At 41.0% G+C, this 18,913-nt stretch overlaps 1 protein-coding gene and 1 long non-coding RNA gene across 7 annotated transcripts in view; one reads left to right on the top strand and one right to left on the bottom strand.

Moving 5' to 3' along the window:
* The window catches only part of CEP89 (centrosomal protein 89), a 105,329-nt gene that overhangs the window by 18,834 nt on the left and 67,582 nt on the right, over positions 1-18,913 (top strand). For all 6 annotated transcript variants that reach the window (XM_014595596.3, XM_059713855.1, XM_019492921.2 and 3 more), the window contains 5 exons: positions 2,980-3,008; positions 7,622-7,676; positions 9,183-9,401; positions 10,088-10,230; positions 18,819-18,869. In XM_014595596.3, coding sequence (XP_014451082.1) covers positions 2,980-3,008; positions 7,622-7,676; positions 9,183-9,401; positions 10,088-10,230; positions 18,819-18,869 — 497 coding nt within the window. The remainder of the gene's footprint in view (positions 1-2,979; positions 3,009-7,621; positions 7,677-9,182; positions 9,402-10,087; positions 10,231-18,818; positions 18,870-18,913) is intronic.
* The window catches only part of LOC109284471 (uncharacterized), a 40,429-nt gene continuing 32,817 nt past the window's right edge, over positions 11,302-18,913 (bottom strand). The window contains exon 3 of the long non-coding RNA XR_002091946.2: positions 11,302-11,959. This is a non-coding gene — a long non-coding RNA (uncharacterized LOC109284471). The remainder of the gene's footprint in view (positions 11,960-18,913) is intronic.

The raw sequence follows: 18,913 nt of genomic DNA, 5'->3' as shown, positions 1-18,913 counted from the left end.
AGAGATGATGTCCCCAGAGACCTAATATCAGCTGTGCTCCTTCTATTCTCTCTGCTCAGCTCTCTCTGCTCTTTGCCATTGTTGAATTTAACCCTTTCCATCAGTGTTAGCTATTTGAATCAGCAGGCAGCTTGGGTGCTCTAGGGGAACAGAGACTTGCAGCTCATGGTGGGGGCTGGGTTGCAAGCAGTAGCTGGCTTCTGTTTTGACTTCTAAACTCTATAAAGAAGGGCAATGATTCTCTTTCTTTGTTTTTGAATGAAGGTGGTCATGGCTACTTTATTTTGTGTAGAACTTACTCCTGTTGGTATATATTGGGTATGTTGTCAGTATCCAGCACTATAATAGCTATGTAGTAAGCAGGGATCCTGGTTTTATCTGTTTAAATTTCAAGTTTTCTGATAAAAACGCAAATTATTTGATTTAAAAACCCCAAAATCTACATGATATATTTACAATTTTAGGGCAAATTGGAAGCCTACCAGTACCTCAATCATTGTAATAAAATAAGTTCTAAATACCTATACATTTTTGCATTTGATTTGGGGTTTTTTAATCATGAAAAGTCAGAGGTCTCCCTGCCCCCTTTTGCTCACCAGGACACGGGTGCAGATATGGCTGTCCTCCCTCACTGCTTTGTGGCACTGAGCAGCCCTGATATACTGGTGCCCTGCCCATGCCGTTGCTTCTCGCTTCCCACCCAGGCCCTGCTGGTGCCTTTCATTCTGCACCCACAGTCTGCTGGCCCTACCAGCGTCCCTCACTCCCCACCCACAGCCCAGCCTTGCTGGAGGGGTGCCCCAACTGCCAGGGCTATGGGGCCAGGGACCCAGGTCCACAGCCCCCTGCCCCCACAGCTACAGTTGAGCCCTGGCTGCTGCCTGGGGAGGCAACAGCTGCTGTGGCTGAAACCAAACATGGAACCCAGCTCCCCCTCCCTCAAGGGCGGCACGACTGGAGTGGAGCTCATGGACGGGGGCAGATGTAGGCTGCCTGCTGTGGGCTCAGGCTCCCTGCCCAGCTGCCCTCCTTCCAGGGCCTCTGTAGCCCTGTAGGACCTGATATGGCAGGGTAGAACAGGATGGGGAGGCTCAGTATCACTGCCAGGAGCCCTGCACTGCCCGCCCAGCAGCAGCACGGAGCACAACTCTGCATCCCCGCTGCTTGGCACCTTGCCATGGCATATGGTTCCAAGCTTCCCCGTCCTGCTCTGCCCTGCTGCACTGGGATCTCACCCGCTGGGCTGCAGAGGTCCTGGAGGGAAGGCAGCAGGGCAGGGAGCCTGGAGCCACTAGCCTGCTTCTGCCCCTGCCCCACACACATCTGGGGGGGCATGTGCCCCCCACATTCCCACTGGGAGTGCATGCAGTGGCAGGGAGCCAGCCCCCATCCCTGCCCCCCAGGCAAGCCACCTGTGGTTCCATCCCACTCCCCAGCTGGGCCTTGCTGCCACGCATTCTGGCCCCAAGCCCCACACACCACTGAAGCCCTGCCCAACTCCCTTCCTTCCTCACTATGAGGCCTCAAATCCCTCCCCTCATGCCCCTGCCCAACCTGCAGGGAACTGTGGCCAGCCTACAAGGGGAAACCTACCATTTCCCATATTTTTCTCCTTTAAAGGAGAAAATCTGCATTTTACTATGTTTTTCTTTGGTGAATGGAAAACCCAAATCCCTGGTAATAAGGGAGAAGGGAGTAAGAACCTTAACTCAACTTTGGAACATTTTATGTCACTTTTATAATGTAATTATTAGTAGGCTTTGGTGTCAGCATCTATTAAAGGACTTTATGAAGCATCCACCAAGAATAGATTGCTTTGCTCCAAAATGTTTGGGAGTAGAAGGACATTAAATAAGGGCATATATAGCAAGTAAGGCAGAATCTTTGAAAATGCCACAAAATTGTATTGGCCTTGATTAGAGAAGCAGTCAGATTAAAGCCCAGTAAAAACAAGAGAAGTCTTTCATTTGGGCTTTGGATGGAATCCTGAATAAGAATACTAAGGCAACCAAGAGGAGGACAGCAATCAAACTTATCATCCATATCTGTCTCTGTAGTGTTAACTAAAATGAGTGTAATGTCCTAGACGTGTTTCTGAACCTTTTTAGAATTGTTGCATCCCTGGATAAATGTGAAGCATCCCTCAGAAAATTCAGCTCTTAGTTTTCACTTATCATTGACCACAGCAAACTAATAGAGCAATCCTTTTTTTGCAAAGAACTCAAATTACAAAACAGGGCAGAATATTTTTAACACTACAGATTCCTGTTTGAAGTCACTGGGTGCATCCAGACGGGCACGAATGTGCGGTATGTGGTGCCACAGAGGCTGCTACTTTGCAGCGTAGTGGTTTTTTCCAACCCGGGGACATCCCAGGGTCAAACAAAAAACTCACACCAAAAAAAAGTGGGTGGCGCATGTGGTGACAGTGTGTACCACCCAAAATCAGAGCTTGGCCGGCCAAAGCTACACTCCGGCTACTGGCCAAGGTTTCTGCTGTAGAAGTGTCACGGCTGCAGCTCGTGGAAGTCCGTAGGACCCCAGGACCTGAGGTAAGGCTCCTGGGGCCAACACAGTTGCTGGCCCCAGCTTCTCCTACCCCACCTGGGGTAACCTGCCGTGCACCAGAGCACACATGGCATGTGTGTTCCCCAGGGACCTTGTGCCTCTGCTATTTGTCCCCAGGGGAACTGCTCATTCCTGCTCATCTGGATGCACCCACTGGGTTTATCTTGTGAATCATGTTTGTACACTTGGCAGTGCTAACATTGCTATGACACCCTAGTTGAGAATCACTAGTCTTAGGGTATAATGGAAGAGGGTGCACATTTTCTAATTCTTGTATTTATATTAGAATGAATTTCTTAACATCTTCTATATTAGCTTTTTATTTCCCCAAGATATAGCCTTATAATTTTACATGCTTGTAAGAATTTTTGTTTTGAATGGATTGAAATTTATAATTTTTTTCTTTAACAGAAGATGAACTTCCTGCTTTGATTTTAAAGGTAAGAGTACTATGAAGATAATGATTTGCAACGCGTTCTTTTAAAAAGTGTTATCGATGCCTGATGACTAAGAATCACTCAAATGAAAAGTGCTTTGTTTCCACTTGAGAATCTTTACACCAAGTAATAGTGCTAATCATTCATTTGAAATATCACAAGGCACATATTATAGACAAATGGCATAAAGGGATAGCTTTACCATTTAGTGAAATACAGCCACTCCTGAAGTAAAACACAGCAACAATGCAGGACATAAAAATATTACATAACAGATTAGGACAAACACTGAGGAAGAAACAGCGAAAACAGGCGACATTATGTAAGAACAAGAAGTGGCTCTGAGTCATAAAATTCAGATTATGATACAAATTTCACTGAAGTTGAGAGGTTTTGTATCTAGTGTTCTGGAAGGGCCCATTTCCTGTGTCTTGGAGCACCTCTGCAAGGGACATGAACCCAAATGATGTCAAATGCTAATTCTCAGTGGGCACATGTACACATGTGCTTTACTGTGGAGTTGACTAATTAGCTCCGCAGTAAAGTGTCACTGTCTATATCTGTACTGGTATTAGGGCACAATAAATTAATCCTCCATAAGATAGTACTGTTGGGGGACAGTTCTCTTACAGTGCAGGAAGTGACTGTGCTGAAACAGCATGAGTAGATATTAGAGAGACTGGCTGGGGCATGAGGGTGCTAAAGTGCAGGGGCTTCCTGCTGCCTAGCCATATGGATTTGCAGGGTCTGCATCCTCGTATCCCAGTCAGCCCCTCTACTGCCTGACCCTGCCACTCAGAGCCCAGGGCTGACCCCCCACCGAGCCCTCTGCCACCTGACCCTGCTACTCAGAGTCCAGGGCTGACCCCCAACTCTGCCAGCCCAGTGCTGTTCTACCCCAGCTCAAACTGCTGCGGTCCCAGGTGCATGTGTAAACACTGTGCCTGGGAGCAGTTAACTCTAGCACAAACAGGTCCAGAGTTTATTGTGTTGCGTTAATTTCACGTGTGGATCCACCCATTGGTTACTATTCTTCATCTGTTTAGGCCTTATGGTTCTCCTAGGTGCCAATGAAATTCAATGTTTTCTCTTGTGAAAGTCATTATCATATTGTGCAATCCTGGCCCTCTTATAACATAGAAGAAATACCTCTTACATCAAACACTCCAGTGCATATGAACATAAGGATGATAAGGCTAAGTACACCTTGACACTTCCTATATTTAGAAATTATACATGCCATATCAGCAAAACAAACTGAAGAAAATGTACACAACAATCCACAAACTGACAACTTCTATACATTTTAAGATATCAAAATTAAAGTGACAAAACAAACCATAACTCTGAAAGTAGCTTCAGTTTCTTGTTGTCCTAGTAGGCTGGCAACAATACAGTGTACACGTAGGGAGGTCTGTAGGTAATAAGAAGTAGCTGGAGGAGATGGCTACCTATTACTTTGTCAGTTACTTTGCTGAAGATCATAGAATCATAGAAAATTAGGGTTGGAAGGGACCTCAGGAGGTCATCTAGTCCAACCCCCCTGCTCAGGGAAGGACCACCCCCAACTAGATCATCTGGGCCAAAGCTCTGGCTAGCCAGATCTTGAAAACCTCCAAAGATGGAGATTCCACTACCTCCACTACACTAACCTGTTCCAGTGTTTCACTACCTTCCTAGTAAGAAAATTCTTCCTCATATCTAACCTAATCTTCTCTTGCTGCAACTTGAAACCATTGCTCCTTGTTCTGTCATCTGCCACCACTGAGAACACTCTAGCTCCATCCTCTTTTGAACCCCTCTTCAGGTAGTTGAAAACTGCTATTAAATCCCCTCTCAGTCTTTTCTTCTCTAGACTAAATAAGCCCAGTTCCCTCAATTTGTCTAGGTCACTCTGAATCCTAGCCCTACCCTCCAGCATATCTACTACTTCTCCCCAGCTTGGTGTCATCTGCAGACTTGCTGAGGGTGCACTCTGTGTCATCTTCCAGGTTGTTGATGAAGACATTGAACAAAACCAGCCCCAGGACCAACCCCTGGGGCACTCCACTCAATACCAGCTGCTAACTAGACATCAAGCCATCGGTTACTACTTTCTGAGACCAATGTTCCAGCCAGTTTTCTATCCACCTTATAGTCCATTCATCCAGCCCGTACTTCTTTAGCTTGCCTGCGAGAATGTTGTGGGAGACCGTATCAAAAGCCTTGCTAAAATCAAGGTACACCACATCCACTGGTCTCCCTGAAACCACAGAGCCAGTCAGCTCATCAAAGAAGGCAATCAGGTTGGTCAGGCATGATTTGCCTTCGTTGAATCCGTGCTGACTGTTCCTAATCACCTTCTCCTCCATGTGTTTAGAAATGGATTCCTTGTGGATCTGCTCCATGATTTTTTCAGAGACTGAGGTGAGGCTGACTGGTCTGTAGTTCCCTAGATCCTCCTTTTCCCCTTTCTTAAAAATAGGCACTATGTTTTCCCTTTTCTAATGATCTGGGACCTCTCCTGATCACCATGAATTTTCCAAGATGATGGTCAATGGCTCTGCAATCACATCTTGCAACTCCCCTAGCAGCCTTGGGTGCATCCCACCCAGCCCCATGGATTTATATGTCAGCTTCTCTAAATAGTCCCTAACCTGTTCCTTCACCACTGAGTGCTGCTCACCTCCTCCCCAAACTGTGCTGCCAGGTGCAGTAGTCTGGGAGCTGACCTTGTGCGTAAAGACTGAGGCAAAGAAGGCACTGAGCACTTCAGCCTTTTCTTTATCCTCTGTTACAAGATTGCCTCCCTCACTCAGCAAGGGACCCACACTTTCCCTGATCCTCCTCTTGCTATCAGCATACTTGTGGAAGCCCTTCTTGTTAGCCTTCACATCCCTTGCTAGCTACAACTTCAATTGCACTTTGGCCTTCCTGACTTCATCCCTGCATGCCCGAGCAGTACTGTTATACTTCTCCCTAGTTGTTTGTCCAATTTTCCACTTCTTATAAGCTTCCTTTTAGTGAATTAGTTCACTGAAGAGTTCCCTGCTAAGCCAAGCTGGTCTTCTGCCACACTGACTAGATAGGAATTCTCGATAGATTTTGCCAACAAATACTACTTGACTATACAACTGTGACTAGCAAGTGGTTGCTAGCACTGTGTAGGGATTTTTAGTTTGTTTAAGCACTCAAATATTGGGGAAGGGTGGTACAGTCTGGGGGCCCCCATAGTAGAAGGGGCAAGGAGTACTAGGGGACATTCAGCCTCCAAACATTCAGCTGGACAGCCCTGGTTTAAGAAGTCCTGGTCTTAAAATGCTCGGGGGGAAGTACTTTAATTAAAGCAACTCCAAGAGCCGCTCTAATTAAAGTGCCTGTAGCATCTCGTGTATCAGCGTGCCCACATTTCAAAATGGCAGCGGGGGCGCTTCAACTAAAATATCAAATGAGCTTTAATTAAAGGGCCCCTGCTGCCATTTTGAAGCGTGAGGACACTGATGCATGAGACACAGAGGCTGGCTGGAGCGTGCTAATTAGTTGTAATTACAGTGCATTTTAGCAGCCTCCAGGCACACCTACAGACACCCAAAGTTTCTAAGTTCTGAAAACTGGTCTCTAAACAATACAGCTGCCATGTAGATGCATTTATAGGTGCATTCACGTAGGCATTCATTTCAGTGGACCATGCAACTATTGTGGGCACTATTATAAGCAAATGTCCATCTGTCCATCCTTCCTTTCGTCTGTCCTTCCCTCCTTCCTTCTGCCTTTGAACTTTTCCTCCTTTTATCAAGGATTAGCAATAAGAAGAAAAGATTTGGTATAGCCACTGGTAAATACTACATAAAGCACTACTGCTATTCTGTTTTACAGGCAGATAAGCTTATGTGCAGAGAGATTACTGTATTTACTCAAATCTAAAACTAGGGTTTCTTTCCCCTATTCAACATGAGAAAAAAAAAACTCATGTTGGATTTGAGTACAAGGTGGTGCGGGGTGGGGCAGGTGGCTGCTGTGGCTTTGATTCCGATCCTGATTTAGGACAGGAGTCTGTAGGAAGAAGGTGGACTGTGTAGCAGGCACCAGGGGATGCAGGTGACAGTCACAGGCACTGCTGCAGTAGGCCAGCTACAGAGGGGACAAATGATAGAGGCCGCTTGCCCCTCAACCCCACTACTGCGTGCACCCCTGTTGCCTCTTTCCCCACTGCATTTAATACAAGCCTTTGATAATGTGATTCTGTACCTGAAAAATTTCAACACATTTTCTATATATAAAATCTTATTATTGGAGCAGTTGTCTTGAATTCAAAGTTTTCTTAGATTCAGGTAAATACAGTAAAATTGCTTGCCACCAACAGGAACAGAGTAAATAAGACGCTGAAATAGACTTATGGACCGAGTTCTTTTTTAAAGGCCACAATTTTCCTCTTATGGTTTATTTTGCCATCAGGTTATATATGAGAATACCCAAATATGATTAGAGTGAGTGCTACAGTATTGTAACTGTATAATAGTTCATTCTTACATGTTTGCTAAATATTATATTTTCTGTTTTTGATAGCGATGCTATTAGGTTCCTTTAAAAACTAAACATATTCTCTCTCTCTCTCTCTCTCTCTCTTTTTTTCCTAGGAGGAAAAATTGTCAGTTGAAAAGCCACTAAGTGAAAAGCCTCCACCATCCCCAGGTTCTATCATTTTATGTTTAACATTACTATTAATCCCTTTACTTTAGAGATTAAATATACTGAAATTAATTTTTTAATTTTTACACTTTGTGGTTGATTTGGGATAAAGTTATACTTCTATACTAGAGGTAGTAAAATGTTGACTACTTTGTGTATAAGAGCAGTAGCTCCAGGCTTTTCTTTGCATTAGCTATTTATATATGTTCTTATTTTCCAAATGTGAACAGAAGTAGTACATTTTGGCTGATTGCTTATTTTAGGTAAAGAAAATAGGTATTGGCTACCATCACGTTTCAGTGATAAAATCACATCTGCTGATAAATTAAAAAGCCATTATTTGTATCAGAAATAAAGCATGTTTACCAGATCTCCCAGAGAAGTAAGTTACAGATAGAGCTGTTAAGAAATACAAAGCCAATAGTTAACAGTCCAGTTGAATTAATATTTGTTACATACAGTAAGGTATTATTGTCACACATGTTCTTCCCTCTACTTCCCAAGTCTGTGTGCACTAGAAAGTGTTACCATTGCTACTTGCATAAATATAACTGAAGATAAAATGAGGCAGTTCCTGCGTACATAGCACTGTTTTCATTGACACCCATTGCTGACTCTGTGGATTGTTGCATTTATTCAACAATTCCAGGCATAATACCCTTCAGGTTTTTAATGCATAATCTTCATCACATAATTACATATTTTCATGTTTATGATCTTTCATTTTGTTTCTTTTACATGGTTCTGTCCTTCGCAGATAGCTGGCACAGCCTTATATTTGCTAAAGGTTAATAATTCCTACCATATCCAATTACAGTCTAGTGGCTTCCATATAGGCAAGCCTCTTTTTCTAATTATAGCCACCTCTTACCTTTGAACAGGTACAGCTAGCTCCGTGTTCTTCAAGTAGGAACTTCTGCAACCCGTTATATAACCTAGGCTAGATTTAGACATATGCACAACTGTCTTATTCTCAGGGCCCTTGTTGTGGAGTCTGATAATGAAAGCAGGGGATGGATTCTAACCTTATGCCATGAGAACTCAGTGTGCTAACAAAAGTGTAGCATGCCTAACCAACCCATCAAGGAAACACATTCTGGTTGCTGGGATAGGTATTGCTGTGGCCCCTTTGTAAGTAACCACTTGTCCTTCTAGGGAGATGGTTAGAGAGAGAGATCTTCTTTGGGCAAGTGGGAGTAGTGCAGATACATTCCTGTTATGCAGCTGCTTTCCCACTTCATATTTTTTCATAATCTATGATCCCAAAATCCTGTGTCCTATGATTTTATTCACTTGTCAAATATTCACTGCTTAAAGTAATTTAACATAGATTCCACTTAGCTGACATTTATTATCCTAGCTAATAAAATTATTTTTGGTAATACAGTCATGGGAATTTGTGAAAAGAAGTTTATTTTTCCTTTTGAGCTAATAACGTAGTGCAGAGAAATCTGAATACCACCTAAATACTTTGTTTTATGTACTATGTTTTATTGATATTATTGATAGATGTATCTGCTCGGGCACGACAAGTGTGGATGGGTAAAACTAAAGAGAAGTTCCAAGAACTAAAACAAGAAAACTGGTCTCTAAACAATGCAAACCAGACCATGTTGTGGCAAGTTGAGGAATTAAAACAACAAATGAAGGAACTGCAGGTAAAACTTAGGAGTCTGGAAAAAGAAAATGGAAAACTTAAAGAAGCTGCAGAGAAGCCACAACGGGAAGGTGAGGAATAACTTTAGAATAGGTTTAGTTGAAGGAAAAATTCATTTTGTTTTAGTTTTCTAACTTCTTCAAGACATATCCCCTCATTAATAGACTGTCCACATAAACTGATCTCAATAGTTGTCAGACAGAAATAGTTCACCAGGATAACAGTGTATATTCTGCTCTTTTTACTAAATAACTGCTAGTTCTAACGAGTTCTTTGATGTCTGAAGTTTCATAAAAATGTCAGTGCTCAGGGGGCACTCTGAAAGTTCTACTAGTAGACCAGATGATGTTAGAAAATTATTTTTGAGTCTTTTATATTCTAATAAATAGTTTCACTATAGATGGGGTTCACTATAGATGGGGTTTTTACCTGCAGGTCCCTGCATCCCAAAGCAATACATTAGCATTATTACTCGAGTTAAAGCAAAAGCTGTAATAACAGGAAGCTGTATTAATATTTTGTAACTGGTTAAAATGCTAAGAAACAGATTTTTTTTGTTATTTTCTTCTTTGGAATCTGATTAATTTATAATCTGTTTATTTTATTGTGTACTTATACAGTTACAATACTTGTCAAGATAAGTTACCTTATAATTTTTCTATCTTCCTAAAGATTTTTAGCATTTCGCCAGTTAATGTGCAAGGGTTATGTATTTTCGCAGGAGTATATTGATTTATTTTTTATTTTTTAAATGTAGAGGAAGTTGCAGAATTGCTTTCATTAAGACAACAAGCCCAGGAACTGGTGGATGAAAATGATGGTTTGAAAATGACCATTCATCGTTTGAATGTAGAATTGAGTCGTTATCAAACTAAATTCAGGCCATTGTCTCAAGAAGAGGTAAGTTTTCTGATTATAAATACAACTGTTTTTTTGATTGTTGAAGATCCTCATTCTTCAAGATCCATGGTGCTCAGCCTTTTTTTTTTTTTTTTTTTTTTTTTTTTTTTTTTTTTTACTAGTCCAAACATTAATATCAGAAATGGGCCTTCCTTCCTTTTCCATGTCCTTGTGACAAGGTATTTAACAGAATTTGTTGGAATCTGACAGGCCAGCTATAAGTTCTTCTGCTATGGCTTTGAGCTTGCAACCTTGAGCCATGAGCCTTAGTGCCCACACTATCTCAGCCCCCAGAAATGCCAGGGGACAGAGAGAAGAGCATTATCTGAACCTGGGGCCAGATTAATCTTTTTGTGGGCCCTAGGCAAATACACTATGCTCCTAGTTGCTTTGTATAGGGCAGCAGCCTGCAGCCCTAGAAGGGAAAAGGAGCCCGGTGGCGTGGCTGTGGCAAAATAAGCACAACTGAACCCCTTCTCACTGACCCTATGCATCTGCCTAGTTTGCCTATCCATTAATTTGCCCCTGCCTGAACTCCACATGTCTAATGTGCTCAGTAGTTAGTAGCATGGGCTTTGGCCAGAGCCACTGCTTTTTTGCAGCTTCAGAGCCCAGGGGTGAATCTGCTGCCACTCATCTCTTCTTTTTTCTGCAGCTGAATTCAGGTGGAATGAGTGGGTGGTAGTGTTGACCGCTGGGCTCCAGAGTTGTGAACGTGGTGGTCCTGGCTTGAACCAGTGGTGACATACTGATGAGCTCAGAGATGAGCTCTGGCAGGGGCCACAGTGACACGCTGACTGCCTCCAGCCCAGGGACCATATGTTGAGCACCACTGTTCTAGATTGAAATATTGACTAATTGCATAGATATTTCATGCTTTGATGTTGTTTTGAGGAAGATAAGAAGTAGTGATTTTTTTAATGGTTATACTCATACCAGTGATTTTTTTTCAGTACATAGAAATTCTGTATTAACTATACTCTAATTTGTTCACATTTCAGAAACCGTATAGCATGCAGTCAGTACAACTTATTGTATAATTAATGTAAAAGGGAAACAATGTCTGTTTGTTTCTGATATCTTCAGTTGGTCGCATAGAGAGCATGTGTACAAGTTCCTTAGTGCTTTGTCTATAAAATCTACTGAATGATCCCTACTTATAAAGGAACATAGCACTGGAAGGAGGCTCCTGGGCCATCAGTCCTAGTCTTCAGCATTCATGGGTAACCATTTTGCCCAAAGGGTTTACAAAGATCATTCTCTCCAACCTCTCTCATATGCCACTGCTGTTGGGAATAGTCCCATTCAAGTCAGGCTTCAATCCTTAAATCAAAATGCCCATGTAGAGTGCCACAAGCTTCACTGGGACTTAGCAAAGACATGAGGGTCTGTCCACATAATTTGTATTGCAGGGTTGAGGGGATTTGTTTAGCAAGGTGTGTATTACCAAGTCACTACTGTAGGAAAAATAAATCTTAAAATTACCTGTTTTATCTTGTGGGCGGTGCTGGATCTTCTTGTATATGACTTCAGAAGGTCAACTCTTCCACCCATTTAAGAGTAGATCCATCACTATTACTGCAATCTTTCAGACTGTTCACTCCCTCTGGTGGACCATATAGAGGGCAGTCAGTTAGTATATGTTGGGCTGTCTGATATCCTTTGCCACATGAGCACAATGGTGAGTTTCAATTCAATTTATTAAGGATTCTGGCTAAATGCCATGCTCCTGAAAATGACATAACACACATATACCCATATTATAAATAACTTTGAACAAAGTAACCAATTTACAAATATTATACTAAAAATAGAGCCCACCAACATAAAACCATTATTAATATAAATATAGTAGTAAATCAAGACATGAATCTATAATATTATTGTACACAGATCCAGAATTGAGACAATAAATCAAGTCTAATGTTAAAATGTGTCACTCATATCAGTAATAAAGAATATTTAACTCGAATCCCCTCAGCCTTGAAAGCGAAAATTGCAAGACAGTTTATTATGTTTGGATCCGTTTACTGTAAAAGCCAGATTAATTTCTGTGTTTGAGAAGCGTATCAATTTCTGCAAGTACGGTAATAAATAGGGTCTCCTTATGTTATTATATGAAGAACATTCTGGTACTCAGTGAATGGTATCTTTCACAACTTCTAGACAGACTGGCAACATCTTTTAGCCCTTGGGATAGAAAATCTATGTCCAGCCAGAAGAGCTGTGGACATCTGTTTGGTCCTGAGTCTAGTCAAAGAGGATCACCGTTTATTATTGAGATCCAACTGTAGATACCTTTCTCCCCCCAATCTAATTTCCAAAGAGTATATAAAGAGGCAGTGCGAGTAGCCCTAGCTACTACAAAATCATTCTGCCTGGCAATATGTCATTATCCTCTGGAAAACCCAAACCTTTTCTATGTGGGAAAAAGATCTTTCATTATCTTTGAGATAGTATCCCATCCCAGAAAGTGCAAAAGCAGGAAAGAAAGGCTAACCAAGGTGATTGGAGAGGAGGGGGATTATTAATATCTTCTCTGTAGCATAATTTAAGCAGACAAGATGGTAAAAGGGGCAGGATCTTAAACCAAAATCCCACCATTTGAATAATAATATTAGTTAAAATAGAATCCATTCCTGTCTTTAATCTCAGAAAAGATGCAGGCGTTGAGGGAGGAAGAGCCCTAAGAGACTTGTTCTGAGGTATGTCTACATCATTACTAGTGGGATAACCCCATTCTTCAGTGCCATATAAGATCTAATAGGTAACTTTGGCTTTGTACGCTGATATAGGAGCCTGGACTGTTTGCCCTGCTGTGGTTTCATAAAATTTCTTTATAGCCACAACTGACTGGGCTGCCTTAATTTTAACTGACTGAATACGATGCTTCCGTGATGGAGAAGCTGTGATAAGACACCTAAATATCTATAGGTTTTGACAACTTCAAGTTTGGTTCCCCCCCATATTCCATAAATATTTCATCACACTGCTTCCCCAATAAATTATGATAAATCCAAAATAATGCATCTTTAAGTTACTTTGTCCACAAAGCAACTCAAAAGTTGTAATAGCTCTCTGTAATCCAGTAGGAGTTCTTGAGAATATGAGTGTCATCTGCATACATTAAAATAGGAATTGGGGTTGCTAATAGTTTTGGGGATGAAAATGAAGATATTTCTAATAATATAATTCATGTAAAGATTAAATAATAAAGGGGCCAAAATACAAACAGGGGTTAGACAAGGATGTATGTGAATTTTCTGTGTAAGGTCACCATTCAAGCCCCACCTAACTTGGCCTGTGTATCTTTATAATATTTTATCAACAAATGCAAGAGAGAAGGGTCAGTCCCATAATTTATCAGTTTCTCCCAAAGTTTATTTCTGTCTATTCTCTCAAAGGCTCTTGTCAAATCTACAAATGCAATATACAGTGCTGGTTTGCGCATTTTGCGTATACTTGCGTCTCAAAAATTGAAGATCAAATATGTTATCAATAGTGGAATATTCGTCCCTAAATCTGGTCTGATGTTCATGTAATAAGTTTTCCCCTTTTACCCATGCTATGAGATGATATAACAGATGGCGCCCAAAAATTTTACCTGAAATGTTTATCAAATTTATAGGGTGATAAGATTCTGGTTTATCTTTCAAACCTTCCTTGAGAATCGGTACAGGAATACTCCCTTTCCAGAAATATGGGATTTGGCCCGACTCAGTTATAGAGTTACACCATTTTTCTAAGATCAGAGTCCACCATTTGATGTTACCAATGTAAACTTCCACCGGTATTCTGTCTGGGCCTGAAGCTTTATTCTTCTGTTGTGCTTTGAGGAGTTATGCTAATTGATCCTTTGTTACCTGATACTTAATTGTATCGGGGGGGGGGGGGTTATTACCCCCAATGGTGAGTTTCTAAGGCCCATTTTATGTTTGATTTTATTGAAGGTTCCATAGCCTGATCGCAGTTGATTCAGGTTTACCCATGCCTTATGTGGGAGTTTATGACCAGGAGGTACGGGGATGGTAGTTGTATGTAGTTGTGTAGTGGGGTGTAGTTGCGATTCCATTGCTCTTCTGACCTTCTCTGGAACCTTGATGACAGCATGGTGTCTCCTACTTCCTGGCGGATACTGGTAGTGGTTTTCTGCTTCTTAGAAGTTTCTGCGTTTTTCAATCATGTCATGTAGTGGAGGTTCTTCCTGTTGGGCTTTGGTTGCCAGGTCAAGCAGTATTCCAGGCCTTTTGATTTTATAAGGGGGGATTCCTGCCAAGATCAACATGTCTTCCCATTCAGTGTATACCAGAAAGCCACTTTATTGTTCATAGTGCAGAATTCAGGGTAGTCTCCAGTTTTCGGGTGCAGGTGCTATTTGCCCACACAGGGAGGTATTATTTCACTAGTGCGTAAACCATGGCTGGTGTAATTGTTCTCAAGGTAAGAGAAGTCAGCTCCCCATGTTGTACCAAGATAATATCAGAACATTCTGGATCTGAATCCTTAGAAAGAAAGCCCTGAGGAAGCTAAGACTAACAGGGAAAAATGCTCTCCTTTCTGGTTTTCAGGTTATTACTAGGCTTCTATTCACAACATTTATTTCATATGTTGTAACAGTTTGTAAACTCCAAACAAGCTGTGCACAATCAAACCACATGCTCTACTCCCCCAGCTACTTCTCCTCCCACACTTGCAAGCATTGGTAGACTGAAGGAGGCCTTAGGACTCTTTGTGTTCCCTGCCTTCCTCTTAGAAGCAGTTCTCTGCAAGTGTTAAAACCTGAGGAAGAATGTCTTACATTCAAAAGCTTGTCTAACTTTATCCCAACTGTATACTAATTTCTGGACCCCTGTAGCTACAACATCATTCTTACACTATTGTAAGATGTTAGTTGAACATTACTGCCAGTCCATAATGTTGCATCAGCTGTAGAAAAGATGTCTGAAGTAACTTGAAACTCATATTTAAATTTCAGGCAAATTGTCACTTGATTTTTCCATCAAAAGGTATAACAAATGGAAAATCTGAATGGTTGTGTAACTGATTTACAAAGTAAATGTTGTCAGGGAAAGTCCATCAAGCTGGGAAAATGCTTCTGCTTTAAAAATATTCCATTTAAAGACTTAGACTTGACATTTTAGCTGTTTTGCTGTTCTTTATAAGGAAAAAATAAATTATATGCAAGCTGGCAGTTCTGTTTAGCTGCTCCTCCTTTTTCCACAATTCACTGCTATCCATCCACAGCAAATGCTGAAAAGCTCAGTGAACTGTGATTGAAACTTCTATTCACTAAGCTGTTTACAGAAGATGAAACAGCTAATCTGCAGCAGAACCACCTTGCCACCTGCTAATTCTTCTTGACAGCAAATCCCACATCTGTACTCCCTAGAGATACTTCTATTCTTCTTGATATTTCTCAGCTAAGGCCTTTTTGTTCTTATTGTTCCTATTAGGGATATGAGAATGACTCTGAGAGTCAGCTGCACTTCTGTATCTTAAAATATATATTTTTATAGTTGCTGTCAATACCATGTGTATTTTAAAGTGTTTATCACTGTTTTGAAATAAGAAAGTAGTAATCTAAGGAAAGTAGAAATGCAAGCTTTACCTATGAAGCTGCCAATATATATGCAGTGACTTGTTTGAAAAGGCAAGTGATTAGCTAATGGCATACAAGTATTTTATTCTTTCCCTTGCCTCTTTTTTAGTTTAATTTCATTTAGACTTAGCTGGTCTAACCAAGGATACATGGATTTAAAAATCTGAAGAAGATTAAAGACCAAATGCCACAGATCTTACATAGGGCTTGATGCTGTGGGAAGTAGTATTAATGTGTCATGGATTTGCAGGATGTGAATAAAGATCCTTAATCATGTTAAAATTCTATTGACCTTAATGGGAATTTTGTATGAATAAAGATTTAAGCACTTGACCATCACTTTCATTCACGACATAGAACTATTAAAAATTTAAAATACCAATTACTGAACACAGAACAAGTATTATGCTCGAATCTTCAAACTAGAAGACTAGTCATCCAAGTTGTTAAGAAAGTCAAGGCTATTTTTCTTGTCTTTTGATATAAGAGAGAGAGAGAGTGTTACAGATCTAAATTCCAACCCCACCCCCTGAAATTCCTAAAGTAAGTACATCGTGTATGTCAGTTGCCAAAATCCATCTTTTAAATGAAATGTTTTGGAGCAGGGGTGTCGAACATAAATCCTGTGGGCCAGATTTGGGCAATGATGAGCTCCATGGCCTGGATCCAAAGGTGGACTTGTAGCCCATGAGAAGCCCCACGGTCTAGGCCCTACCTACTTGAGTTTGACACCACTGTTTTCGAGTATTATGAGCATAAAAAATTCTTTAATTTGTAACCTTTTTCTTTTATTAATATATATTATTAAAAGGGAACATAAATAAGAAACAAGAGCATTTACTTCCAAGGGTGTGTGTAGATGAAACAGGGGCCCTACTAAATTGAAGCAGTGGGTTTTAAAAAACACCACTTCAGTTTAGGTCTGATTAAACCCCCATGTTGTGCACACACCCTGCTGACTTACCTGCCTTTCTGGCAGGGAGGGGAGGGCGAGCTGTCGGCAGGTAGAGCGGTCCCTGGGGTGGGGGAGGGCTGGTAATTTCCACTGCAGCAGCTGCACCCCCTCCCCCCAGGCGGCACCTGCTCACAGGCTCAGGCAGTCCCAAGGGGCAATGCAGCCGCAGTCGCAGAGGGAAGCACAAGGCCCCTATACAGCTCAATCAGATAGGCAGGCTCCAGGAGGAGGGGGAAAAAAAATCAGGCTTGCTGCTTTTCTTGGGCAGAGCTGCTTTCCCAAGCTGCTGCCAAGCTTCCTGCAGAGCCATGGAGCTGCATAGATCCAGGTGCTTCTCTCCACAGCTGTAGGGGCAGCAAACTAAAACTTGTTGAAGGAGTTTTTTCTCTGCCCCAAGTCATTTAAGGCGCATTATGCCACCGAATTTCCTACAGCAGCTGGAATTAATGCGCAATATGCCGCTGAGGTGTGCAAACACCAACACCATTAAAGCGGTGCAAAAGCATTTAGCCCACTTTAAAGTGTTATTCATACACGCCTCTCGTTTCATCTACACATGGCCCAAGAGAAAAACTGGAATGCCACACCCGCTCCACCCGCATTCAAATTAGAGTCTGTTCTAAATATGTAAGTTCCTAGAAGATGCATATATTTGTAAAGGTATTAAACTATCTACACAAATTCATCTGAAGCTTACAGTAATTTACTTCAGAGTGAATTATAGTGGATGTCAGAGATGTCAAGCTGACACCTGAATATTTACAGATATAGATACGGAACAGATTGAGGATTAAATGTTCCCAGAGAGTGCTATCAACGTTCTCACTATTACAGAGGGTTATGAAGTAAGATCATATCTACCTACGGCTCTGTTGAGATCGCTACAAGGGATATAAACAAATGCTAATGATGATGGAAAATATCATGATTTCTGTTCTTGACTTCCATTCTTGCTTATTATTAATTCTAAGTTGTTATTTAATGACAAATTATCTAAGCTGGGGCCCTGTATGTCAAACACTGACTCGGGGGCGTGCACAGTATTGGAAGTTGTGTGTCCCGTGGCTCTTGGCTGTGTCAAGTTTTTGGTTTGTGGATAGAAGGGTTAGGAAATTTGGCCATTAAACTTGTACATATTAGTAAATAGTGTACAATATTGGCAGCATTTTAACAATATTAATTCTAGTTACTTCTTACGTGCTTAAAAGAATGGTAGTTATTTTCCTATTTAAAAGTATGCAATAGGTCAGATTGTATAACATTTTAAGAGCTTTTGATTTTCTGCTGAGCACTACAAGATCACCTGCACTATGTAATAAATAATCATTATACCTTATATTACAACTATTTAAAAAACCCCACATACACAAGTATTAATTTGGTAATACATAAGGACAAGAGTTCATTTTTCTTTTTTTGAACATTTCAAGTGCCATCCAGAGACTCAGAAAACCCAAATTCAACTCCCTGCTTGAGCATCCTGTCAAACAGGGAGAATAATACTGCACTACCTCTAAGGGGCTATGAAAATAAATACTTTAGAGATTGATATTACGGTAATCCAGGCCACATAGTACAATAGATAGTCTGAGTCTAATGGTCTCCTTATTAATGCTTAATTGCAACCCTGGTTGCTTAGATTTTTCTTCATAGAATTAACATATGAAGAAAATGTTTTCCTCACCATGGTCTATTTCATCCTATGTTTCTGATAATCCTTCTTCTCATGCCAAACAATTCCTTTTATAAGATAATACTCATCTTATTTCTGATTGATAGAGATTTTTAAATGAAAAATTGTTAAATTCTTATGTACTGTAGAACTAGCCTGGATTAAATTACACTTTACACTATCAATAAATATTGAAAGCAATTTTGTTAAATTCAAGTCCTGTCTGTATTGCACATGTAGAAACCTGAGCCTGACTGGGTGCAACAGTGACTGAGTTGTCTGGCTTGGCAGTGTACATTGTTTGGGGCTTTCAAAAGCAGAATAAGTTCATTTTAATTCCATTTTTTTTATAATTCTCTTAGAATCTGCAAGTCAGAGGTCTGCCCCTGAAAGGACCACCACCCCCATGGCTGGTAAGTAAAGCAATATTTTCTTTGCTGTGTATTGATTAATTTTT

The sequence above is a fragment of the Alligator mississippiensis genome, chromosome 10 (assembly GCF_030867095.1).
Source record: "Alligator mississippiensis isolate rAllMis1 chromosome 10, rAllMis1, whole genome shotgun sequence".
In the NCBI taxonomy this organism is placed as follows: domain Eukaryota; kingdom Metazoa; phylum Chordata; order Crocodylia; family Alligatoridae; genus Alligator; species Alligator mississippiensis.
This window is presented reverse-complemented; position numbering and strand designations above follow the sequence as displayed.